The 27115-nt window shown below is 35.9% G+C and overlaps 1 protein-coding gene across 8 annotated transcripts in view; it reads right to left on the minus strand.

Annotated features, from left to right (window-relative positions):
- PPP1R12A (protein phosphatase 1 regulatory subunit 12A) overlaps window positions 1-27115 on the minus strand; it is a 159980-nt gene that overhangs the window by 96384 nt on the left and 36481 nt on the right. For all 8 annotated transcript variants that reach the window (XR_009617122.3, XM_060656880.3, XM_060656881.3 and 5 more), the window contains exon 2: window positions 10448-10578. Coding sequence is in view for 7 of the 8 variants with exons in the window: in XM_060656880.3 (XP_060512863.1) it covers window positions 10448-10578 (131 nt within the window). In the remaining variant the exon portion in view is untranslated. The remainder of the gene's footprint in view (window positions 1-10447; window positions 10579-27115) is intronic.

Genomic DNA, 27115 nt, shown 5'->3' on the forward strand with positions numbered 1-27115 from the left:
TTCATATGCTTTTCACTTCAGTCAATTCATGTGCATCCTTGTTACCTTATTTATTGAACTTAACTATTGCTTAAAATGTTTTCCTGGATGTTGTCTGAAACTTGTTGATATCTATCTTCTGGTAAGATCAAGAAAGCATCAAAATCAAAACTTGCAGAATGCACACAAATGATTTAGAATATAATCCCAAAGGCAATAAGAGAACATTCCTTAAATTTTTTTTAAAGTTTATTTATTTTTGAGAGAGAGAGAGAAAGTAAGAGAGAACGTGAGCGAGAGTGGGGGAGGGGCAGAGATAGAGAGGGAGACACAGAATCCGAAGCAGGTTCCAGGCTCTGAGCTGCCAGCACAGAGCCTGACATGGGGCATAAACCCACGAACCGCAAGATCATGACCTGAGCCGAAATTGGACGCTTAACTGACTGAGCCACCCAGGCATCCCATACGAGAACATTCTTTTTTTTTTTTTTTTAAAACATTTATTTATTTTTGATAGAGTGAGACAGAGCGCGAGCCAGTGAGGGGCAGAGAGAGAGTGAGACAAAATCCAAAGCAGGCTCCAGGCTCTGAACTGCCAGCACAAAGCCCAACATTGGGGTCAACCCGTGAACCATGAGATCATGATCCGAGCCAAAGTCGGACACCCAACTGACTGAGCCACCCAGGCGCCCCAAGAGAACATTCTTTAAAAACGTTGCATCAATAAAATGCTAAATTTAGAAAACGATACTGTGTGAAAAACCCAGGTGACAAAACATACACAGACACAGAAAGTATCATAATTTCACTTTTGTAAACTTTTAAAATTGGTATATAAAGTAATTACACTGTGTTACAACAATGGCATCTTAATTAAACTTCATGAAATCCAGTATATGCATTATAAACACTCCCAATATAGTCCTGGCTTCCTACTGCATCATTTCCATTAGCATCTCAAATAGGGCCTATTTAAAACCACATTCCTCTACAGTCTCTCCTCTGCTTCCCCCAATCTTGCTCTTTAGATCTCTTAATAAGTTTAAAGGCATCATTGTCCCAGTTACAAAGGTTAGACAGGGAGGTAGAATAGTGTAACAGCTTAAAGTGCAGACCTGAAAAGTTAGACTAGGTTCAAATCCTAGCTCTGCCACTTACTTACTATGATTACTTTTTGACTCAAGTTTCCTCATCTATAAAATAAGAATCATAATACAGGGCCATCATCATTCACCCAAACCCAAATTTCAAAATTTTTCATATTTTAAAAAGGTACCGTTGTAGATTATGTAACACCCCCACTGAGTCTGAGGCAGCACTTTATATTACCAAACACATTACTGTTTTTGCAAAAAAGAAATGTACAGTACATTGTATAAACAGACTATAAATAGCCTCATATCAGTTCAGGTCATGGTTTGTTGACAAATGAGCCTACACCTAAAGTTACAATTAGTCTCTCATTTTTCCAAGTTTTTGGGGTTTGAAATTGTGCATATAGACCTGTGGGGTGGTGGTAATATTTTCATGTGACTGTTAGGACGACTGAAATGACATATACTTAAAGGACTTAGAGCAGTGACCAGTACAAGTTAAGCACTCAATGAACATTAGCTATTATTATCAAGCCTTATCACCACCTTGATTCTTCCTCCTACCTTACTACCTAGATCCAGTGAATCACACCAAGCCTTATCAATTCTATTTTCCAAATTTCTTTCAAATATGCACCACTTCCAATTTCATTGCCATTGCCCTAGCTCTCTTGTCCAACAATACTAATCTGTGAAGAACAGTCTTCCTAAAATACAGAGTGAGGATCATCATGTCCCTAAAAATGCATCGCCACTAAAGGTCAAACTTAGCAACGTACACTAATTCCTCTATGCTGTAGACTCAGTTCATTTTCCCAATCCAATCTGCTACCTTCCATATACCCCTAATGCTCTTCTCCCTGAAATATGGCTCCAAAATCCTCTTATCCAATGGAATCAGAACCAGTATTTGCTTGGTTAACCATAAGCTCTAAATAAGGAATAACAGGGGTGCCTGAGTGGCTCAGCTGGTTAAGCAGCCAGCTTTGGCTCAGAACATGTTCATGGGTTTGAGTCCAGCGTCGGGCTCTGTGCTGACAGCTCAGAGCCTGGAGCCTGCTTCGGATTCTGTGTCTTCCTCTCTCTCTACTCCTCTCCTGCTCATGCTTTGCCTCCATCTCTCTCCATCTCCTCCATGGATAAATGTTAAAAAAAAATTTTTTTTATTGGAAATAAAACAATGAATATATGAAAATAAATGTAAATAAGACATTTATTTCAACATAGAAGATACTGGAGAATGTCTCCAATGACTTAAGTCCATGATACTTTTCTTGCATAAAGCATACTCATAATGCATTTCCTAAGACTTCAAAGTGTCTTTTAAAAAATAAAGGAATGATTGGGGTACCTGGCTGGTTCAGTTAGTTGAGTGTCTGTATTCCACTCAGGTCATGATCTCACAGTTCATGAGTTCGAGCCCCGTGTCGGACTCTGCGCTGACAGCCCAGAGCCTGCAGCCTACTTCATATTCTTTGTCTCCCTCTCTTTATGCCCCTCCCATGTTTGTGTTCTGTCTCAAAAATAAATAAACATAAAAAAAGTAATGATAAAAAACAGCATTATGAATAGTAACAATTAACTTAGCTAACATTTACTGAATACTAAATATGCTGTATATTGTGCCAACTGTCTTATATATGCTATTTAATCTTCTCAATAATCTTATAAAGTAGGGATACGTATTAATACTTTCATTTTATAGATATGGAAACAGAGGTTCAGAGAAGCTGGTACCAGAGAAGCTGGTAATTTGCCTAAAGTTAATAGCAATTAATTGGCAGAGTTAAGATTATAATGGAGTTTTTGATTCCTAAACGTTAGGTCAGTAATATAATAACATTTTTCACGGGCATGGTGGTGAAGTTTATGTATTTCTTAAATTGGTTAAGAATTTGATTCTTTTACCCAAGATAGCAACATTACTGAATTCCAGACGTAGGATTCAACAGGTGCAGACTGTGAACCAAGATGTCTAGTTTGTTGAAAGGCTCAGCAAGGGGATCAGAGTGGCTAAAAGAGACAGCCTGAGAGGAGTGAAGAATATAAAATCAGAGGAGTAATATGAGGTCAAACTATAGCCTTGTAGGCTATCAGAACTCTGGCTTAAACTCTGAATGTATTATGAACCCACTGGATGGATATGAATAAAAATGCGGTATTACCCCACTTATAAAATATTATTTACTTATTTTATTTTTAAGATTTACTTTTAATTTTTTAATCCCTATACCCAACACGGGGCTTGAACTCATGACCCTGAGGATCAAAAGTCACACACTCCACTGACTGAGCCAGGCGCCCCCTGCCCCATTTGTAATATTTTAAATGGATCATCCTGGCCGCTGTGTGGAAAACAGATGGTGGGAAGAGGATGGTTATGGTTAGAATAACTGCAACTCTAAGTCCAGTGAAAAATGACAGTGTGCAAGATTATGAAGAAATTAAAGAGGTGACAAAAATAGTAAGATACTGGATATATTTTGAAGGGTAAGCCAAGAGAAATCTTGAGGATGTTTATGGAATAAAGGTTATAATGAAGAAGAAAAGCCAAACCATAAATAAGCCACCACAAATATTTAAAAGTTAGCATATCTTTAAATAGCTGATTCTTTAATGATCAAATGACAAATTTCATGAAACTTTTTCCATGCTGCAAATAAGACCATGAGAATGTCACTGAATGTAATCCTACTTGCATTTTATAATGATATAAAATCTTCTATAGTGGTGGCTTTGAAACGACTCCAAACACAAAGAAAAATATGTGAAATATACTAATTAATCAACATTTCATTGTATGTACTGTAACACTATGTACTATAATTTTTCTCTACTACTGAAAAATTTTATGACAGACACCAAAGCTACTCAAGATAAAAGCACTTCCTTTTTTTTTTTTTTTTAATGTTTATTTACTTTTGAGAGAGAGAACAATCCAGAGAGAGAGCAAGCGCACAAGCAGGGAGGGACAGAGAGAGACAGAGAGAGAGAGAGAGAGAGAGAGAGAGAGAGAGAGATGGAGAATCTGAAGCAGGCTCTAGGCTCTGAGCGGTCAGCACAGAGCCTGATGCAGGGCTTGAACTCACAAACTGCGAGATAGTGACCTGAAACGAAGTCTGACGCCCAACTGACTGAGCCACCCAGGAGCCCCCAGATAAAAGCACTTCTTTTTATTTTATTTACTTACTTATTTTAACGTTTATTTATTTTTGAGAGAAAAAGATAGAGCGTGAGTGGAAGAGGGGCAAAGAGAGAGACAGGGAGAAACAGAATCTGAAGCAGGCTCCAGGGTCTGTCTGAGCTGTCAGCATAGTGTCTGGCGGCGGGCAGGGGGGGCTCAAACTCACAAGCAGTGAGATCATGACCTAAGACGAAGTCAGATGCTTAACCGACTGAGCCACCCAGGCACCCAAGATAAAAGCGCTTCTTAAACATCTGTGGTGGGAGCTTAATAAAGGAAAAGTGGTAATGAAACTAAAATACCAAAAGATATCAGAAAAATAATCACATCAATAACCAAATATTAATAAAACATATTGTTTATGGAGTACAACTCTGCAATCCAAAAGAATGAAATCTTGCCATCCGCAACTACATGGATGGAACTAGAGGGTATTATGCTAAGCAAAATTAGAGGAAAACAAATATATGACCTCACTCATATGAGGACTTTAAGATACAAAACATGAACATAAGGGAAGCAAAAATAATATAAAAACAGGGAGGGGGACAAAACATAAGAGACTCTTAAACAGAGGGTTGCTGGAGGGGTTGTGGAGGGGGGGCGGGGATGGGCTAAATGGGTAAGAGGCATTAAGGAATCTACTCCTGAAATCATTGTTGCATCATGTGCTAACAAACTTGGATGTAAATTATAAAAAATAAATAAATTATAGATAGAAAAAATAAAGTTTTATTATTAAAAATTTTTTTCACATAAATATACAAATACCTATGATTTGCAAAAATAAAAGGGCAATTCCAAGGCTAAAACTAGAGTCATTCAAGTAAACAGCATTCACTGGTTAATCACAGGGACAGGCTGAATAAACTACTATGACTATGTCACAATGGAGTACTACACCTAAATAGAACAATGAGAGATAGCTCTCTACCCCACTACATAGCCATCTCCAGACCAGACTATTAAGTGAAAAAAGCAAGTGAAGAAGTATGTGTGTGATATTCTATCATTTAGCTACAAGAGGGAATATTTTAAATGATGCTTACATTAAAAAACAAACTGGGATAAAATATAAAATTTGAAAAATAGTGTAGAAGGAAATAGGATGGTAGAGCAGGAACTGCCATTAGAACATGGTATTTTATGTAAATTATAAAACAAACTGAAGTTAAAAAAGCAAACTCCAAACAATAAATAAAGTTAAACAATCAACCTAACAGGCATATCTAGTTGGTAGCATAACCACAAAGAAAAGAACTATTTCAAGTGACTTCAATACATAGTAATTTGATGGTATATTTGAAGCGAGATACCTTAAGTACAAAAAGAAATGACCTCCTAACCTCTGCCAAAAAACAAACAAAACACAAAACTTCAAACTGCTTCTGGTAATCCTATTGTTGTTGTTAGTGGTATTGTTGTTATAAGTAGTCTAATGTATGTGTAATATATAATAATGAAGCAAATTAGTAATTGTGTGTTATTTTAATCTTACAGTTCCTGGCAACAGAAGTATAGGGAGAAAGGAAATACTGATACAAGACAGAAGAGGTTAAAGGAAAACACCTTGGTACCAAATCTGAATCTGAAGCAATGACCAACTCAGTAGCAATGAGTACTTCTAGCACCCATTACAAGAACAGGGCTCTTTGGGGAAATGGCAATTCCAGACCCAGGGCAGAGGGAAAAAAAATGAGTCTGGAGCACCTTGTAACACTAGAGAGCAAGAAAGGTTGAAAGATCATTTTCTCTGGTCATATCCCAAGGTCTTAGAAGCCAAGAGGAAGAGATTCTTGATGACCAAAGATACATAATTTACTAATCAATAAGGATGGTAACATCATTAACCACATTAAGTATATTTCAGTGTCCTCATGTGGTCTTTTCTGTGTGCATGCACCAGATGTCTCTATTTTTTGCATCCAAATTTCCCCTTCTTTTAAGGAAATCAGTAAGAATGAATTGCCCCCTCCCCCCTCCCCCCAAGTGCCTCATTTAACTTAATTATCTGTTTAAAGGCTGCATCTATACAGTCACATTCCAAGGTTCTGGGGGTGTTAGGTAGGGCTTCAACAGCTGAATTAGGTACAGATACAATTCAGCACACCAAAGGAAAAGAATGATGTTAATGCATACATTTCAAAACGGACTCATCAGTATTCAGTAAAACAATACATATGCTGAGCATTAACATAAAAGTCCCCAAACTCACCACCTTTATTGTTCCTCTAATCCACTCTGGAGAAGGGGCATTATTAGACAATCTCTATTTTTGGTTTTCCCTAAGAATTCTACCTTATTCAAAGCAGGGAGAGGTTGAGAATAATTATTTTGGTGAAAAAAAAAGACAATTGAGCCAGAATACAAAGAGCTATCATTCATCTATTCACTTGGCTCCTGCTAGGCTACAAACCAGATGTTAAATTGTTAAATGTCTAGAAACTAAACTGTAATCTCATATTCTTTGTGTACTATCTCCAACAGAGGTCGAAATTATTTATTTATTATCTATTTATTTATTTATACACTTTATTTTTAAGGTAATCTCCACACTCAGCATGTGGCTTGAACTCGTAACTCTGAGATCAAGTCGCATGCTCCACCGACTGAGCCAGCCAGGAGCCCCCAGGGGTCAAAAATTTAGAACTCACTGTATCCAAATCATACTTAAGGCATCAGAGTAAACTATGTGTGCTTCATTGTTTGTTTCATCTCTCATTTCAATAGGGATGAATTAGAACTATTCTGTGCATAAAGCAGTTCCTAAAGAAGCATGTAAACATCTGATACATTGTAGAGATGCCAGGAATTATCAGAAAAGTTTCTGGAAGAAATGACATACAACTGCATCTTGAGAGTTTGGCAGGAGCTGGTAAAGTAAAGAAATAAAGCAAATGAACCACTATAAGCAAAGACTCATTAACGTGAACCAGCAGTGAATGTTGGGAAATTAAAAGTAGTCCAGTATTAAGAGAGTGAAAAATATCGAAAGCATTATGAGAAATAAGAGGTAGGAAGAAGCCAGATCCTATTTTATAAATAGTATTAATCGTTGAGGCTAAGTAGCTTGGCCAAGGGCACATAGCTTGCAAAAAACAAAATCAGGATTTACAACAAATTTAACTTCAAATATTTCATTTGGCAGAGTGACCCAAATTTCCTAGGTCTTTCCTGGCTTATAACTGTTATTATTTTTTTTTTAATTTTTTTTTAATGTTTATTTATTTTTGACAGAGAGAGAGACAGAGCATGAGCAGGGGAGGGGCAGAGAGAGAGGGAGACACAGAATCGAAAGCAGGCTCCAGGCTCTGAGCTGCCAGCACAGAGCCCCATGCGGGGCTCGAACGCACAGACCGCGAGATCATGACCTGAGCCAAAGTTGGACGCTCAACCGACTGAGCCACCCAGGTGCCCCTCTACATCATTATTAATAGGGCCTTCTTTTACTCTATAAATACTCTGACTTGGGGGTATCTTTACCCTAGCTCTTAAGCCATCATGCTATTTTTTTCTAGACCAAAGAAAAATAGGTTTTCATTAACTTCTCATATTAGTGAGATTAACTGGTAAAAAAGATAATGCTGATAAAAATAATCATGTATTTGGAAGGGCTATGGACTATCACCTTAACGAATAACCCAGTCAATATTTATCAGAGTTAAATTGTCTTTTATAAACATTCTTATTATTTAATAAAAGAAGGCAGAAAGAGCAACAAAGAAAAAGTCATAATTCTTCTAATTTTGTTCAAAGTATGCATTCAGATACTCTAGTTATACCACAGCCATAAATTCAAACTGCCTAAAGAAAGGTAGATCACCACAACTCTACTCAATCTTGGCTAAACCAGGTCATTTCTGTTTGTATTAAGTCCTATGAAGCACTTGTTCCATAGCCTACCTTCTAAAAAATGAAAAGCTGTGGTTTTTCTACTGAAAATATTAACACCTGCAGCAGACTGCTTACTCCCCCTCATACTTATTTACTGACATGCAAAACACTGAATATGCCAAGTACTTGCTTTTCCCAGGGTAGACATGGGCAAGTGACAAGACCAGACCAACACAAATCCCTAAAGCGGAAATCTGATGCAGTCGGAGGACTCTCTTGGATAAGTTCCCCTCTTTGACATACACAAAATATGGAGAAGATACTTTTCACACTCTACCCACTTTTTATTTTGCCCTCTGATGTGCATATGTAATAATAAAACTGAGGAGTTGTGGCAATCATCCTGTCACCAGGAGGGGGACAAGGCTAAGAATAAAGTTCATGTTTGGGGAAGACAGAAGAAAAAAACCTGAGAGACGCCCTTGGAGGTTTCACCAAGCAGTTTAATAAACTTGAATGCTCTTCCTCTAAACTGTATCATATACTGTAGCACAAGGATGCTTACTTTTTTTTTAAATGTTTATTTTTGAGTGAGAAAGAGAGCATGAATGGAGGGGCAGAGAAAGAGAAACATAGAATCTGAAGCAGGCTCTAGACTCTGAGCTGTCAGCACAAAACCCCACGCAGGGCTCAAACCCACAAACGGCAAGATCATGACAACCTGAGCCGAAGTGGATGCTTCACCACCTGAGCCATCCAGGCGCCCCAAGGACTCTTACTCTTTAGGTCTATTTTAAATTTGATACTATTTAATTGCAGCTAAAATCATCCCAACCAACACAATGGTTTATCAATCAAGTGGAAGAAATTATTCAGGGTGATTATTATTGTCTTTTCAAACTCAGAAGCATGAATTACAAAAAAAGAAACACAAAGATTAAACATCTTAAGAGAAAAAAGTTGGGTTTTCATTTCCCCAGAGACAGTGTAACGGTCAAAAGTTAACACACATTGAGTATTTCCAATGTGCCAATTCTTTGTTTGATGGATTACTCAGTTAACCCTCACAACAATCCTAAGCAATATTATTCCTTTTTGAAAGAGGAAAAAAACAGAAGCATATAAAAGTTAAGCAACTTGCCCAAGGTCACACCCCGAGAATGGCTAAGGAAACATTCAAAATTCACATCATTTGACTCCAGAACTTGAGTACCAAATATTTACAGACAGCTTAAGATAAATGCACATTAGCTATTTTTTCTATGAAGAAGAGATCCAAGTCCTCTGTTGAGCATGAAAAAAACAGACAGGAATTAAGGAACTTGAGAACCATGATTATAATTATGAACGAACATTACTGTTTTTGCAATGACAAAAGACTTCCTCATTTTGCACATAAAGAAATTAAGGCCCAGAAAGGAAAAGATGAAAATAAAGTGTAATTAGTGTTATACGCAGTAATAGAACTCAAGTAATTCAGATTTTCTGATTCCTAGGCCAGAGTACTTCTCATTTACCAACCAATGCCTCCCCTTTAAAATGATGTATCCTATCTCCAATACACATGGGGAGAAAAATGAAATAAAGGTATAACAATATTTAAGGCTTACTAAAAGAGATTCACAAAATAGAACTCCCATATTTGATATTATCAGTTGATAAGTTTTGATGTGAGCAGATAGACAATAAAACCTGTTTATGGTATTGGACACACAGTAACACAAAATGAAATAGTTCAGTGAAAATATTATTTTGTCAGGATAACTATACTTCCTTGTTAACTGTTTGAAGAATCAGATTTTCTTGGAAAGTACCTGCCCATTAAAGGTAGGTAAGAATGATGACCATTTCTCATTGAATTTTCTAAAACACGTATTTTTAGAAAACAATCTTAATAGCAACGAAGTATAAATGTTTAGACTAATTGGAGAACTCTGTATCATATTCTCCTTATACCAAAGTAACTTAACTGAGAATTATTGTTAATTTCTCCTAACAACTCAGATTACACAGGGATAGGCTAGATTGCTAAATTTAACTTTGAATCATTTGACAATGCTCTACATGTACTCAAAATAAAAGGAGATGGGAATGGAGAAGTGTACCATTACTCATATCAATACAAAGTACCAAAAGCCAAAGAGGGTGGGAAGACAGGAAGATAAACTCCCAATGAGAGACTCAATATATGAATTCCCAAGAACTGCTTATTCTTCTTCCTGGGAAGAATAGTTTTCATGAATTAAGGTAATATAAGAGCTCACTCATTTATCAGTAACACCAATTTCTATAAAATCTCAGGTCTCTAAAATAGTGTTTGGATATTTGGATAAAAGTAAACACAGAACTGGCTTACTCTGCAATATCAAGATATCCACAAGAAGCAGCTGCATGTAGTGGTATCCAGCCTTCATTATCAGGTTGATTAATATTTGCTCCATTTTCAACCAGAAACTTCACCATATCAACATTGTCATCAATGCAAGCCTAAAAACAAAACAGAAAGCACAATCAGAAAAAATATGAAGCAATGCTCCTAATAATACATCCATAGAACAAAATCCCTACTTTGCAACTTTTATAACATAAATATTCTCTGTCAGTGTGCTGCTATTTTGATTGTATTGCCATCAAACAGGTCAATGGTACTAATGTGACTAGACAGTGCCAATCTCACGATAAAAATAAGTACATATTAAAATGATAACAATCAAAACATTATATAAGTACCAATAATAAAGCACTGGCTTTATAGCACTGGCTCCCAAAATGCAATCTGTCGAGGGGGGAGGGATCCTTTCAGGAAACTGACAATGCCAAAACTACTCTTAAAATAATACTAAGATGGTATTTCACCTTTTCATTGTGTTGACACGTGCACTTGAGAGTGCATAAAGCAACAGTGGCAAAACTTGCTTGTGCTTTAGCACAATCAAGACAGTGGCCAAAGAAACTACACTAACAAGCCACTGTATTCGCCACTATGCACTCATTGTTTTTTTTTTTTTAAGCTATTTTTTGGGGAGCTTGAGTAGCTCAGTGGTTAAGTCTCCAACTCTTGGTTTCAGCTCAGGTCATGACCTCACAGTCTGTGAGATCAAGCCCCACATCAAGATCTGTGCTGACAGCAGATTCGCAGATTCTTGGGATTCTCTCTTTCTGTCCCACCCCCAAAATGAATAAACTTTTAAAAAGCTATTTTTTACTTATGAATGTCCTTAAAGTAGTATAAAATATAAATCTTATTAAATCTTGACCCCTGAATACACATCTTTTTAGTACTCTTTGGAACAAAATATGAAGCATGCAAAAAACACTTCTTTCAAGTATAATGACTGCCCTGAGGAAAAGTACTTGTGCAACTAAGATGCAAGTTGAACTAGCCACTTTTTCCATGGAATACAATTTTTACTTAAACGAGAAACTATACTTAGTCTAACTTGGATTTGTGTCATACTTTTTCTTAAAAATGAACAAAATCTGTCAAGAAAAACAACAGTATTTGTTGTCCATGATAAATTGAACCCTTTAGGAGCAAGTAAACCAGTTATTTTAACTTTAAAATGTTATTTATATAACACAGGTACAGTAATTCTATTTTAAAACAAATTAATAAAATACTTAAAATCCTCAGTGTTAACCTCTAGTATCACCAAATAGTAATATATTCACACTACGGAAACAAAAGTTCTTTGGGATCTTTCAATAACTAAAATTGTTTTAAACATTTATTTATTTTTGGCAGAGAAAGACAGGACACCAGTGGGGGAGGGGCAGAGAGAGAGAGGGAGACACAGAATCCGAAGCAGGCTCCACACACTGAGCTGTCAGCACAGAGCCCTACATGGGGCTCAAACTCATGCATCGCGAGATCATGACCTGAGCTGAAGTTGGATGCTTAACCGACTGAGCCACCCAGGCACCCCTCCAAAAAATTTAAGAGTATAAAGTGGTCTTGAGACAAAGTTTGAGAACTTACAGTAAGTAAGAAGGAACTTTTATCAATGTTTACTTTGTGCCAGTAAGTACAACAAGTACTTTATTTTACTGATGTATATACATTATCCTCACAAAAACCCTCATAAGAAACAAGAATTTTGCTTTACCTGCAGCACCTTAATATGGTTCTTGGCATGCGGTAGGGGCTTAACAGATGAATGATGAGAAAGCTAAGATTCAGAGATTAAGTAGCTTGAATAAGCCAGACAGGTGCGAGATGACAGAGCTGGCACTCTTAACAGTTGTTTAGATTCTAAAAAATATAATCTTTTTCCACACTTAACACTGCTTTCCACAGATATTCATAGTTTATCAACATATTTCTTGCCTATCTGTAATCTCAGCAACAGGATATCATAAGTTCTAGGCACTTACACAGCGTGCTGTATGAATGAAACCAGTTTTTCTTTGCCCACCACAGAAGCGAAAGAAAACACTTTTATTTATTTTTAAAGTTTATTTATTTTGAGAGAGAGAGAGAGAGAGAGAGAGAGAGAGAGAGAGAGAGAACAAGCAGGGAGGGGGACAGAGGATATGAAGTGGGCTCTGCACTGACAGCACAGAGTCCCATGCAGGGTTCAAACTCACAAACCATGAGATTGTGACCTGAGCCAAAGTCAGATGCTTAACTGACTGAGCCACCCACGTGCCCCCCAAAAACACTCCTAAGTAGCACTTTCTTAGGGGAAAAAATGACAGTTGGTGTCAAGAAAAGCAATACGGACAAAGTACAAAGTAGGAAAAGCACTGAGGGAATCATAGCTTTTGGTTCTAGGCTCTAACTTTGGCAATGCCACAAATTTTATAGTGTTAGACAAGTATTTTAATCTTTCTTTTCAGGCTCTAGTATCGTTATTTATCAAGTGGACAGAAGAAGCTGGTAGGTTATATATCTCTAAAATTCCCTAACATGTTTAAGATTATTTTTTTAAAAAATGTTTATTTACTTATTTTGAGAGAGAGAGAATGTGTGCAAGCAGGGGAGGGACGGAGAGTGAGAATCCCAAACAGGCAAAATGCTGTAAGCATAAAGCCCAATGCAGGGCTCAATCCCACGAACTATGAGCTGTGAAGATCATAACCTGAGCCAAAATCAAGAGTTGGAGGCTTAACCAACTGAGCCACCCAGGCGCCCAAGATTATATGTATCTGATTCTTCCCCTTGGAACAAGTTAAAGGATTCTGATGGCAAGATTTCATAGTGCCCAGAATAGTACCTTACACATAGCAGATATTAAATGAATATACATAAGTAACATTCATATGGACTTCAAGTATATACTGCTTGGGGGAAAATCTGTTTTTCAAGAAGCAGGGGTTTAAAGAAAGGGTTGGAGAGATTTGAGAACCACAGCTATCTAGTAACAAAACAAGAAACATCCATATTCTATTTATTATATTAGAAAGTAGTCTATAAAACATTATTTGAGATAGCTAATGACCCACAGTGGCTTGAATTAATATTAGATCTATTTGAATGCTTAATCATTAAATTTCCTTGAGACAAGACATTGATTTTTTGTTTTTAATGTTTACTTGTTTTGAGGGAGAGAAAGGGTAGGAAGGGAGGAGCAGAGACAGAGGAGAGAGAGAATCCCAAGAAGGATTTGTACTATCAGTGTGAGCCCAAGGCAGGTCTTAATCCCACAAACAGTGAGATCATGACCTGAGCCAAAATCAAGAGTTGGAAGTTTAACCAACTGAGCCATCTAGGCGCCCCAAGAAAAGATACTGATTTAATTCTATCACCCTTTTCATTCTGCCTGCTTTAATTTTTCCAGACTCCAAAACAGTATTCTTTTATCATCGATTGAAAAATATAAAACTCTTATTTGATAAATACATCTAATACAAATCTGATTATTTATTTTAAAAGAGAGAGAGAGAACGTGAAAGCATGTGAGTTGGGAAGGGGGGGAGAGAGAGAGAGAGAGAGTGAGAGAGAGAGAGAGAGAGAGAGGGAGAGAGAGAGGGAGAGAGAATCCCAAGCAGTCTCCTTGCTGTTGGCACAGAGCCAATGTGAGGCTTGAACCCATGAAGCCGTAGGATCATGACCTGAGCCGAAACCAAGAGTGGGACGCTTAACTGACTGAACCACCCAGGCACCCCACAATCTGTTAAATTTTTAAAACAGGACACAAAAACAGTTTACCTAATATGATTACAATTTTACTAAGAAATATGTACAAAAAAGACTAGAATATACACTGAAGGTTAACAGTCATCACTGGCTGTGAGACTAAGACAAATTTTTATTTTCTTCTTTAAATTTTTCCTTATTTCCAAAATGTTTACACTGAATAGGCAGTATTTACATAAGAAAATTTAAGACTTCTTTTTTTTAAGATTTTATTTTTGGGGTGCCTGAGTGGCTCAGTAGGTCGAGCATCTAACTCTTGATTTCAGCTCAGGTCATGATCCCAGGGTTGTGGGATTGAGCCCTGCACTGGGCTCCACGCTGAGCATGGAGCCTGCTTAAGATTCTCCCTCTCTTTCTCTCCTCCTCTGTCTCTCTCCCCTGTTCGTGTGCATGCTCTCTCTCTCTAAAATAAAAAAATTTAAAAAGATTTTATTTTTAAGTAACCCCTACACCCCACATGGGGCTCCAACTTGACCCAGAGATCAGGAGTCACATGCTCCACTGACTAAGCCAGTCAGCCTGTGCCCCAAGACTTGATTCTTAAAAGAAAAATGCTAAATCTACTGTATTATAATATGGAGAAACAACCAAACCGTCGGTTAAAGTGTAAAATTCATACAACTTCAAAAAACCATTTGACAATATCTACTCTAGTATAAAAATACAAAAGAATTGATAAATAAACGGAGTGGAGTGTATGTGTGTGAGGAGATTCTATTCATAGGATCCTATACATCAATGAGAAAAGAACATCAAACTAAAAGAACCACTGCTACCTTCAACAACACAGATGATCTTCACAGACATAGATGAGTGAAAAAAGGGAGACAGAAAGGATACATACTGTAGGTTTCTAGGCAAAACTATCTCTGGTGTTGAAGTTCAGAAAAATGGTCAAATTTGTGGAGAAATAAGAGGAGCATGGGGGTGCTTTCTGGAGGACTGGAAATGTTCCCTATCTTTCTGATTTTTACTTAGGCATATTCGTATGCAAAAATTCACTGAATTGCACACTTAAAAGCCGTGAATTTTACTGCAAATTATATCTCAGGTTAAAAAAAAAAAATTAACAGGCTACTATTTTTTGAAAGCCTACTCTATGTATTACCTCCAATGTAAGACACTTTACTTATCTTTCTCTAAATTGTACATGCTAAAATAGATCTTCCTTTAATTTCTATCCCCTGGTCCCTGAAACTCCACAATCAAATGGAATCTCTCTTTTAACTGATAACCTTTAAATATGATGAACACCCTCACCCCAGAATTCTCACATACTCTCTTTTGGGCTAAATATCCCCAATTCCTTTAGCTACTCTTATCATGTATACTAAAAAGTATATATGCCAAAGCCCTAGAAATATAGGGAAGCCAGAAGGATCACACTGCAATATGGCAGGCTTGCCCATAAATAACAATGATCATATTAGGGCATAACAGCAGTAGATAGAGAAGTACTACAATATCATTGGGACATAAAGATAACTTCTCAGGACTAAGATGGTCCATATAGGTCTCATTAAGAAGTATATGTCTGGGGCACCTGGGTGGCTCAGTCGGGTTGAGCATCTGACTTCAGCTCAGGTCCTGATCTCGAGGTTTGTGAGTTCGAGCCCCGTGTTGGGCTCTGTGCTGACGGCTCGGAGCCTGGAGCCTGCTTCAGATTCTGTGTCTCCTTCTCTCTCTGCCCCTCCCCCACTTGTGCTCTGTCTTTCTCTATCAAACATAAAAATTAAAAATTAAAAATTAAAAAAAAAAAAAGAAGTATATGTCTGAGGGGCACCTAGCTGGCTCAGTAGGTACAGCATGTGCCTCTAGATGTAGGCTCAGAATTTGAATCCCACATTGTGGATACAGTTTACTTTAAAAAAAAAAAAAAAAAAGGTATATGTTTGGGCAACGTTTTGAAGATTATATATAAGTTGTTCAACTAGCAACTCAACTAGAAGGAACTTCCCTGTGCAAATGCACTGTGATTTTAAAAATGCGTAGAATAAACTAAGTAAATCATCCAGAGGTATACACAGAGTATTAAGTTATAAAACAGGATAAAGCTATGTGCTAAAAGGTCTTTTCCAGGTAAAAGATCTGAACATAATGCAGAGGTGACAGGATTTGATGCTAGAGATGGTTTTCATTCCACTTTCTACTCCCACACATAAAGGGAAGAGTACAACACATCCCATCAGTAATAATGGCTCAATTCAGCAGTACAGAGAAAAGCAGGAGAAAACATTTTATAATTTTAAGTAGATAATGTTTGAAAAGAGTTATTAAGGGTTTTTAAGCAGAGGAGTGACATGATCAGAACAGTATTTTAGAAAGATTATTGGAAGCAATATGAAAAAAGAAGGGCCTGAACTGAGTCTTACCAGTTATACAGACTGATCTATGAGAAACTTAAGAGAAAATATGCAAGGTTTATTTGGGTGAGGGACAGGGAGAAGCCATTCACGAAAATAGATACTACAGGTTCAAGAAGCAGGTTGAGGAAAGAAAATGATTTCATAGCTTTGGATATGTTGAATTTATAGGTGTCTGTATACCTATCTAACCATGCATATCTAGTGGCTAGTGGTCAACTGGATATGCAGACCTAGAGCTTTGAAGATAAAATGTGAGATGAAATCATCAATTTGGGAATTATCTGCATTAAGATAATATTACAATGGGGCTTGAAATCACTCAGGGAGAGGATGCAGAGAAGTGATTATGAAAACAGTAAGAGAAATGTTAATATTAAATTATCCGTATATTTTACTTGGAACACAAAAGTATTTTATTCAGTAAGTTAAAGAGAAAGTTCTCAAGAAGATTACCACTAGTACCAGAAGATGAATACACAACTAAATGATTATATTAAGAGGAACGTGATATAGTTACAGGGCTGTGCACTACTTATTATGGGAGCTCAGAAAAGGAGAACTAAGAAGGAATAGTGATAGTCTGGGAATATCTCCTGGAGGAGGCTCTATCCCAGAGCTTAACATATGAACAAGTGACAAGTGGTGTATGAAGATGCCAAATCACATATAGTGAGGATGAAGGTAGGCAGGATCTAGAATAAAGTTTATTTTCCACCTTATGAGTAAACCTTTGATACTGAAGAGAAAAGATTTTCAAGACAAATGGTTAATTTTTAAAGCTTCTCTATTTTAAGAAGGCAACCCCCCTCCGCCAGCTCTTTGAAAAAATTAACCTATGGGTATAGGTGATTCCTGAAAATGAAACGTTGCTGATTCTGATTTAAAATACTTAAGTCAGTATAATGTAAGAAACACCAATAAACATACTAAAGCAGTTAATGTTAAATCTGCTTTTTCCTTTGTTTATAATTTACTAAGTTTTTGAAATGTTTTAATATTAATTAAATGCTAAAAACACTGTCACAAAATATACATTACATATGAATCTCAAGTTTGTGGTACAAGTTGTTCAAAGTGTTCTCCTGAACATTTATAAAGCATACACAAGAAACCCGTGAAGTACACCCATAAAAATACTGTCGCTAAGAGAATCAAAAGCTAACACATGTAGCACATTAAGAGACACATGACTTGCTGACTTTAAATATCTGACTAAAATGTAGTCAGTTTATTAATAAGCCATATATATGGAAAGAAACAGAATGACTCAAATATACCTCCAAAATATTATCGAACATAGCTTAAGTTTTTGGTGAATACATATTCAGAGTAATTGCCAATAATAAATGGCTGTGTGAAGACACTTTAGTCATTTAGTCCAGGTTCAGGCAGCTTTGCCAACTTGAGCTGTAAACTAATTCAACAAACTAGTTCAAGTACATAAAACATCTGTTTTATCTCAGCAAGTTAGCTCAAGGACAACCTTTGTTTCCCACGTTTTAAGAAAAAAGTTGAAAAGCCTAACAACAAAGAGATGAATAAAGGAACTACACAATGTTGGCTGAAGGTAGACAAAATCCATAGCTTAAAGACAGATTTTGGGTGGGGCATGTATAGCTTGAAAAATCATTAAATTTCATTCCTAGAGAAATAAAAAATATGTTTAGCAACTATGTAATTCAACTGAGTAAAATCACAATTATGAAATTAGAAGCATTTGAAACAAATTCTAATACTATAATATTCCTTTTCACGAAAGTGGTTTTCTTTAAAGTATGTACTCTACAGACAGGTTGTGCAGGATTAACCCAGTTCTGCCACTTATTAGCCAGGTGTTGCTGGGTAAATTACTTAACGTCCTGTGTGCCACAGTTTACTCTGGAAAACGAGGATAGTAATAGTACCCACCTCAAAAGTTTACTATGATAGGTATATGAATTAATATAGAAAGCACTTAGAGTAGTACTTTTATGTTTGCAGATACATAATCCACATGCTAAATCACACCCATTTAAAATTTTTTTTAATATTCTTATCTATAATTTACTTTTTCATCCCTCTGTAAATTATAAAACAAGGTTAAATGGTGGAGACTTGTCAAATATTCCTTTCAGTACCAGTTTGGTAAAAGTCCCAGCCACAATTATTTCTAAGATGACGATTGAATTATAAAAGATACACAAAGGATATCTTGGGATTTCAGGCTTCTTTCAAACTTTCATATGTGAAAATTTTTTTTAATTAATTTCTTCTAATGTTTATTTTTGAGAGAGAGAGAGAGAGAGAGAGAGAGAGAGAGAGAGAGAGAATATGAGCGGGGGAGGGGGAGAGAATGAGACACACACAGAATCTGAAGCAGGCTCGAACTCACAAACCATGAGATTATGACCTGAGCCAAAGTCGGCCACTTAACCAATTGAGCCACCCAGGCACCCCTAAAAGTTTTATATAAGCTCATTCATACAAAGTATATACAACTCAGAGAAAAGAGAAAAGATTTAGTTGTATAAATGTCATTAGAGAACTTAAGTGAAAATGTAATTAGTCAATTAGTTGAAACATTTACAATTTGTGCCTAGTCATTAGTAATACAGTTAACAAATGAATTTGAATATGGAAGTTCTCTAAATCATTTCCTTGACACAATTCTTTATGACTCTTACTAAGGAAGACTTGATTCTGTACAACTGCTGGGAACAGAAATTTGTAGATATACTAGAAAATAGTCCATGCCCTAAGCATTCAGTGACACAGATGTCAGGTGAGAATGCTTAAAGAACTGAACTGGAGATAATCCAATCAAGTTTTTGTTTATTTTAAAAGAAAACTGAATTTGGACTATCAAAGGATGAATTACAGACATGGTTTAAGCAAGAAAAACAATGAGGGCACCTGAGTGGCTCAGTCAATTAAGCGTCTGACTTCGGCTCAGGTCATGATCTCACGGTTCATGGTTCATGAATTCAAGCCCCACGTTGGGCTCGTGCTAACAGCTCAGAGCCTGGAAACGGCTTCAGATTCTGTGCCTCCCTCTCTCTGCCCCTCCTCCACTAGCTCTCTCTCAAAAATAAACAAACATTAAAAAAAAAAAAAAGAAAAAAACAATGAAGAACTCTATGCAGTACTCCATTACTGAATAATAAAAAAATAAATACCTTGGTCTTGCATTATGACTGGCAAATAAATGAGCATGTATAATCCTAGGAGGTCAATTGTATTTAGTTTTGAAAACAAATAAATTTAGCACTGCATTTAAGTTTCAAATATTTTTGCCCTTTCTACTCTTATCATACAAGCAGGTAGGAAATCTAGATGTAAAAATAAAAACTTATCCTATGTCATAATAAGTCATATACTCAAATGATAAAATGATTGGGATAATAAATTTAAAACACAGATTGTACACAATGCTGGACCATGGGAAATTCTTCATTTGGATTAAAGTTGAGGTTTATGTACATACAGTATTCGAGAGAGAATAAAGGAAGCACATACCTGATGAAGAGAAGATCCAATATATATTTGTGGATTGAATAAATTAGACATGGCAAACAGACTATTCAAAAAATCTGAAAAAAACTTCTTTGAGACTAAAAAAAAAGTTTTCAGGGGAAAAGTAATCTAAGTATTGCTTCAACATTCATACTTCAACAAGTACTACATATTTGAAAGACAACACTAAAAACTGGGAAATATAAATATTCAAAGACTGAAATATATCCTTTATCTACTTTATTACACAGCTCTGTATATTTCCTTTACTGATAAAGATCTATAAAGTAGTAAGTGAAACCTAGATCTTTAGAGGCTCACATTTTTATTTGGGGACTCAGGAAGGGAAGAGCATTTCTTCTAAAGTTTAGAATCCTTAGGGATCTAAAAAGAATTGAACTTCAGGATCATTCTCTCACTAATAATTTTTATTGATTATTCTGGTGAATGCAAGGAACAGCACTAAAGAGTATATTCTCTTTGTCTCCTTTAAGCACAGTGCCTGGCATATAGGAAATATGAATCAAAACAAAATGCTAACTTCTTAACAAGTAGACATTTACGGCGTAGGGCGTGTATGTGTACATAAAACTATACTAAGTACTGTGTGAGGCTTGCTGTTTTTATTGTTTCATGTGTTCAAGTATTTTCTACGAATTAGATGACAATCCCTTAAGAATAGAAAATACCTTATATACTTCACAATACCTAACAGGGCTACCCAATAAATTTTTGTTAATGAGCAATGTAATGATCTTATACTGTTCTCAGGATGCTTATAATCTAATTAGGAAAATAAGATAAGCAGATAAGGCAGAAAAATAATAAGCAATTTTCAAAGAAATATAGCATTAATCAAGAAAAAGAAAACTCAGTATGGGAGTAGAGATGAGTTGAAGAAAATTTTTTGGAGAAAATAAATCTTTTGCCAGGTTTCATTATTGTCTGAGCTCTAGAAATAGAAGGTAGCCACAGGTTGCTGTTTTCCTTGTTACATTCTTTTATCAGAAGTGATCGCGCAACTGATCCAGAGGGGTTTAATCAATGTATATATTAACAAGGAAATAATTTAGTTTCATGAGAAGAAATAACATCTACTTACTATTTGTATTAAATTAAAAAAAAAAACTAGGTTACAAAAATATGTAGAATAGGATACCATTCTTGCCATTAATATGCCTAATTAAAAGTCTGGAAGAATATATGGCAAAATGTTAATTAACAGAAGTCAAAGTCATTGAGTTATTTTCCAAAAACATCTCTACAGTGAGGACATAAAATCCGTATGGCTTTCCAAAACAAAACATTTTACGCAGTTGTTAGCTGTTTCTTGACGAATTTCTTGAGTATCCAAGCAAAGTATGTGGCTGATAAAGAGCAGATTCTTCATTAACTCAAAAGTATTAATATATTGAGTGTCCACCTCAGCCAGACACTATGCTAGATGCTAGAAATGCCCTGGTAAAGGACATAGACCAGATTTCTGTACCCACAGAGCTTAGACAGAGCCCAGCAGGCAAGACAGGTAACTAAACAAATAGCAAAAAGGGGTATGATAAATGCTATAAAATTTGAGTACTTCAACTGAATTTGGAAGAAAGAGAGAAGAAATCAGAATCTGAGAGTGGTGCCCAGGAATTTCCACTTTAAAGAAATTCCCCATCCAATTTGTAAAAACAGACTAGATTGAGAACCTCTGATATCCATGGTAACTGAAACTAGACAAAATATATTCAGAAATCAAGACAAGATGATCAAAGGATCAATAAAAAATAATCTAAATATTATAAATTCCAACAAAGTAGAAGTATTAATATAGCTAACAAAACAAGATGAGGGGAGAGAAGACAAAAATGGATTAGTAATGACATCCTAATCTTTCTTAGAGAATAGTCCAATCTTTCTAAAATTGTGATGTGGTCTTTAAAAAAAAAAATCCTGTGTCACTGTATTCATAGACTATTTTCTTAGTCTTAAAGGAACATTTAATTTGAGTATCCAAGCAAAGTACGTGGCTGATAAAGAAAATTTAACCTAAAATTTAACCATTACTTCAGTCTTCAGTCATTTTCTTTGGTAAATTAAAGCAAAACTAAATTTAACACTTTTTAATTAAAACAGTATATGTAATATGTATTCTTTTTAATAAAAGTATGTCAAATGGTCTGCATGGAGAGGTCCTAAAATAATGTTCCCTAAATGATGGTTAGTTACGGATAATCAACATCCGTCGGGCACTTATTATTATTAGCATATAACACAGTGCCTCGTTCAAAATTAAAGAGCCAAATCCTGCCTGCAACTCAGTCTAATTAGAAGTAAACATATACAGGGGTGCCTGGGTGGCTTAGTCGGTTGAGCATCCGACTTCGGCTCAGGTCATGATCTCATGGTTTGTGAGTTCAAGCCCTGCACTGGGCTCGGTGCTGACAGCTCAGAGTCTGGAGTCTGCTTTGGATTCTGTGTCTCCCTCTCTTCTGCCCCTTCCCGGCTTACGCGCTCCCTCTCTCTCAAAAATAAACATTAAAAAAAAAAAAAAAGATAAACATATACATAGATAAAATCACAAAACAACATAACCTCTCTGTATTTTAGTATACTTGGATTACTGCAGTATACCTTTTATGAAACCTCAAAAATGTTAAATTTTAAAAACGATAGATAGATATGATAGATAGATAGACAGTTATAAACTCAAATTGAGGAAAGGGGGAAAGATTTGGGAAGATATGTGTAAGACTACTTTTTTGGTTATGCCCCTGTGTCACACAGATGGGGGAGAAATTGCAGGGAAGAAATAGACCAAGGCTTGAAACCATATCCCTGCATCCTTTTCAAAAAGGAAAAAGCAAAGACATGTCTGACAGGCTGAGAACCTAGTAGTTCTGCTATATTCAGATATGATTTGGCAAAAAGTATCAAAGATGAAGTTAAGAATATATAATTCTGGGGCCAAGGAAAGAAAAAAAAATCCTATTTGGTTATTTAAAAATTTTTTTTTAATGTTTATTCATTTTTTGAGACACAGAATGAGTGGGGGAGGGGCACACACACACACACACACACACACACACACACACACACAGAATCTAAAGCAGGCTCCAGATTCTGAGCTGTCAGCACAGAGCCCAATCAATGCAGGGCTGGAGCCCATGAACTGCAAGATCATGACCTGAGCTGAAGTCAGCCGCTTAACTGACTGAACCACCTAGGGGCTCCCTAGTTGGTTATTTTAATGAACTATTATTTTCCATTTTAGACTACCAAGCTACTCTGTATTTCTGGGACCACTGATGGATGAGTTAAGGAAGTAGGAGTTACTATTTCCAAGTCACAAAATAAGAGGGGCACCAAACATTCAAATGGAGAGCAGAGTGTGAAAAACAAAAGCAAATGAGCAAAGATATAATCAATTTTCAATTACTTTGTTCAACAGTAAGAGAAATAAACAGTTACTAGTAAGCAAAGTAGTAAGCATAGTAAATAGGAAGCAATGGTTAAGTATTTACTAATATAAATTGAGGGATGTAAAATGCCATAAACATTTTATTTTAGCTTGCTAGTGTTCTAGGTTGCCTCTAAGATGGCAATGATCTCTGCCTCATGGCAGTCCCACCCTTGTGTAAATTCCCCTCAAGTGTAGGCTGAACTTGTTTCCAACAAACAGAACAGGGCAGAAGTGATGGGATGTCATATATACTCTCTTTCCCTCTCTTGGATCACTCACAACCTGGAAGAACTCAAATGCCTTGTCAAGAGGCAGTCCTGCGGAGAAGCCCATGTGGCAAACAAACAAAGCTGGTCAATAACATGAGTAAGTTCTGAAATGGATCCCTACTACTTACCCACCCCCCCAGCTCAGTTAAACCTTCAGATAAGACTGTGGTCCCAGCCAAACTGCCTGAGGGCAATCTCATGTGCAATCTTGAGGCACCTAGATAAGCCACAGCCATTATTTTAAGTTTGGATGTAATCTGTTATATAGCAATAAACAGAGGCTGCATTACTAGATTTTGGATCAAAGTAGAAGGCATTTATATCAATTTTCATTACTTCAGTTTGTGTGTATCCAAACATCATGCTCCCTTCTCTACTTAATCTCTAATTTGTCTTTTCTCATATATTTCAACTCCTTGTAAATGCCATCATTGGTCCTTTAAGCTAGGAATTATAAATTACGTAGGCCTATCCAGTTATCTAGATCTATCTATTTCCACAAATTCAAAGCTCTAATCACACTGGGCCACCCTTCATTTCTTGAGTATGTCAGAACAATCTGAAATTACACCTTTAGAATAAGTAAATAACAATCTCCTGGTAATGTGCCAGTGAGTACATGTTTGATGAGTAAAAAGGTATAAAAGAATAACCTTCTAACTAAGCAGAGTGATCGTAAATTTAAAAACCCTATTATTCCTTTAATATTTATTTTCGAAGGAGGGCATATGAACAAAAGGAAAAAAATCTTTTATACATTCCTTTACATTGAGGGGAAGGGGTATGTATGATTTTCTATTGCATAATCTATTTAAATAATTTATCCCCAAAATGTTAGAAGATGCTAGTACTTTTACATTTACATATAATAAAGTTTTTACATTCCTTTAAATGTAGATCTCCATCAGTCAAGAGAAAATAATATGGCAGAAATAAGAATACCTAAATTTTCAATATGCCTCCTGAAACAACTGTCATTATGGAGCCCTTCTTAAAGCAACTTATCACAAAAATTTACTGTTTCCATGAAACTACTGAACTGAAAAAGTTAATAAATGGTTTCTGACCAACTGTTCTTAAAAACTTCTAAAAATTCAGAGAATACTGGATTAAACAGATTTCTTTACTGCAGAACATGTCAGAAAGTCCGTTTTCCCACTAAACTCCATTTTTATCACCACAATCTATTTTTACATCCAAGCTGAGGCACTCAGTCTGGGACCACTATCCCAAACAGACACAATCCCTTTGTAATGTAATAAATAAGCATTACCACTGCACTGTAACTTCCAAGTCTCTTTCATATACAAATAATCAATATGAATTGATATTTCATAACTTTATACTATTTTTCACTTTTATGGGAAAACTATATATGCAGATTTTATGTACAAATAACTACATGGAACCAGAAACTTCTGAAAGATCTTTTTATTATTTATCTATACTACACATTCAACGATTAACATGGCTGACTCAATACATTACACATCAGATTTTCATCTTTGGGGATGATTCTCCAGTTATCTAAAAGACTTTTTAACACATAGGTAACTTTGCCAGAAAGACAAAGGCTACAAGATTTTGTTGAGGTAAACACGACAATAAAGGGTCTTTAGATAAAACACAGTGTTAAAAATTCTATGGAAGCATATTCTCAGGCCTCATCACAAAAAAGCTGGTTGATGGGAGGAGGGGATTGAGTCCAGTTGCCAAGAAAAAGTAACCCTAGAATGAAATTTCATTTCTTTCTGATCATAAGACTTAAGGTAGTTTGGGATGTTTAACTTCTCTGGAAGATAAAGGGTACCCCTGAGTAGTAGCTGAGGCATTGCTGGACCCTACAGATTGCTCCTCAATTCAGTCTTCTTTTAACCATCTTTAGCTTTTATTTTTTAGGCTTTCCCCAGCCTATTTCAATGTAACTAGAGTTAAATCACTCTTTCCTTCCATTTTCTGTAACACTGTACACATATCTGTCCTAACACAGTTAAAACATTGTGTTACAATTATCTTCCCATATATACTATCTTTACATTCATTTTTCTCTCCTGCCTCCACTACACTATGAGCTCTCAAAGCCAAGGATCCCATTAGGTATTCATAACACCGTGTCTAGAATATATCAGTAATCAAATGTTAAATGGAGGAACCTACAAGTAGGATTTAGCTTCACTGGTAGGATTCAGAAATAGGTTGCTGATGCTTTGTTACCTATAGTTGAATGTATCGGAGAAATTAATTTTTCCATGTCATATCTGACTTACTATGGGAAGATGGAGAGGTTGCAAAACATTTTGAAATTTCTAATGTTAGGGGGAATAATACCTTTTCGTACATGAAAAATGTGTAACTATTGATACTAAGAATTTTAATATCTATAAACTATTAAACTATCTTGGAGTTAAACGTATGAATGATATTCATGATACGACCACTCAGAAAAATCACATTCTTCAAAGCAAAAATGAGGATCAGAGCTAAAGGAGATCATACCAGTGTAGAAATAAGTTATTGTTTTAATAATCCTTTTCGCCAACACTGCTGTTCTTGAAGGTTCACACCTTTTTCACCTGTATCCCCTAATCAGAAGTTCCAAGGAAGAAAAGTCTCTAAGCAAATAATTTCACTTTCACTTCCCTAATACCTGCCAGTAATCAAACCTACACTTTCCAACTGCACTACATGCACATCTTCTCCTCTCCCCTGTAGTGAGATAAAATAAACCAGAACTGCTTTTAAGTTTCCTTAAAAAAAAAAAAAAAAAAAAAAAAAAAAGAAAATTATATAACAGCATGTAATACTTTGTTAAAATAACATTAGCATTCTAGCATAAAACTACTGCCACAAAAGGAATTCCTTCCACTAGTAAGACAGACTCCCAATGCACATAAGGTTCTTAGTAATTTAGCTACTGTGGTAATAAAAGCAGCCAAGAAGACAGTACTGAAGACAAAGTGAAAGTCAGCTAGTTATGTTTTTTTTTTTTCTTTTTTTGGAGTGGTGCCTTGCATTTCACTGAAAGTCTAAAAGCTAAGTCTTGACCATATAAGGCTTTGGGATTCCCATGGATGGAAATGCCTAGGCAACAGTCAAATCTAATAACCCTAAAATACATGAAACTTAGGTACTAAGCTAACATGAGAGAGTTTTGCTTTGTTTTCTAATTTCACTTAAATATATTCTCACAGAGAATCCTAAAAGTGTTCCTACAAAACACTATGATCAAATTCAAGTGAAAATATATAATAAAGAGTATATAATGAATTATTGAAATTTCCTTAAAAAATACTTTTGATGGAAATCTTTC

Source organism: Panthera onca, chromosome B4, assembly GCF_046562875.1.
Source record: "Panthera onca isolate mPanOnc1 chromosome B4, mPanOnc1 haplotype 2, whole genome shotgun sequence".
NCBI lineage: Eukaryota > Metazoa > Chordata > Mammalia > Carnivora > Felidae > Panthera > Panthera onca.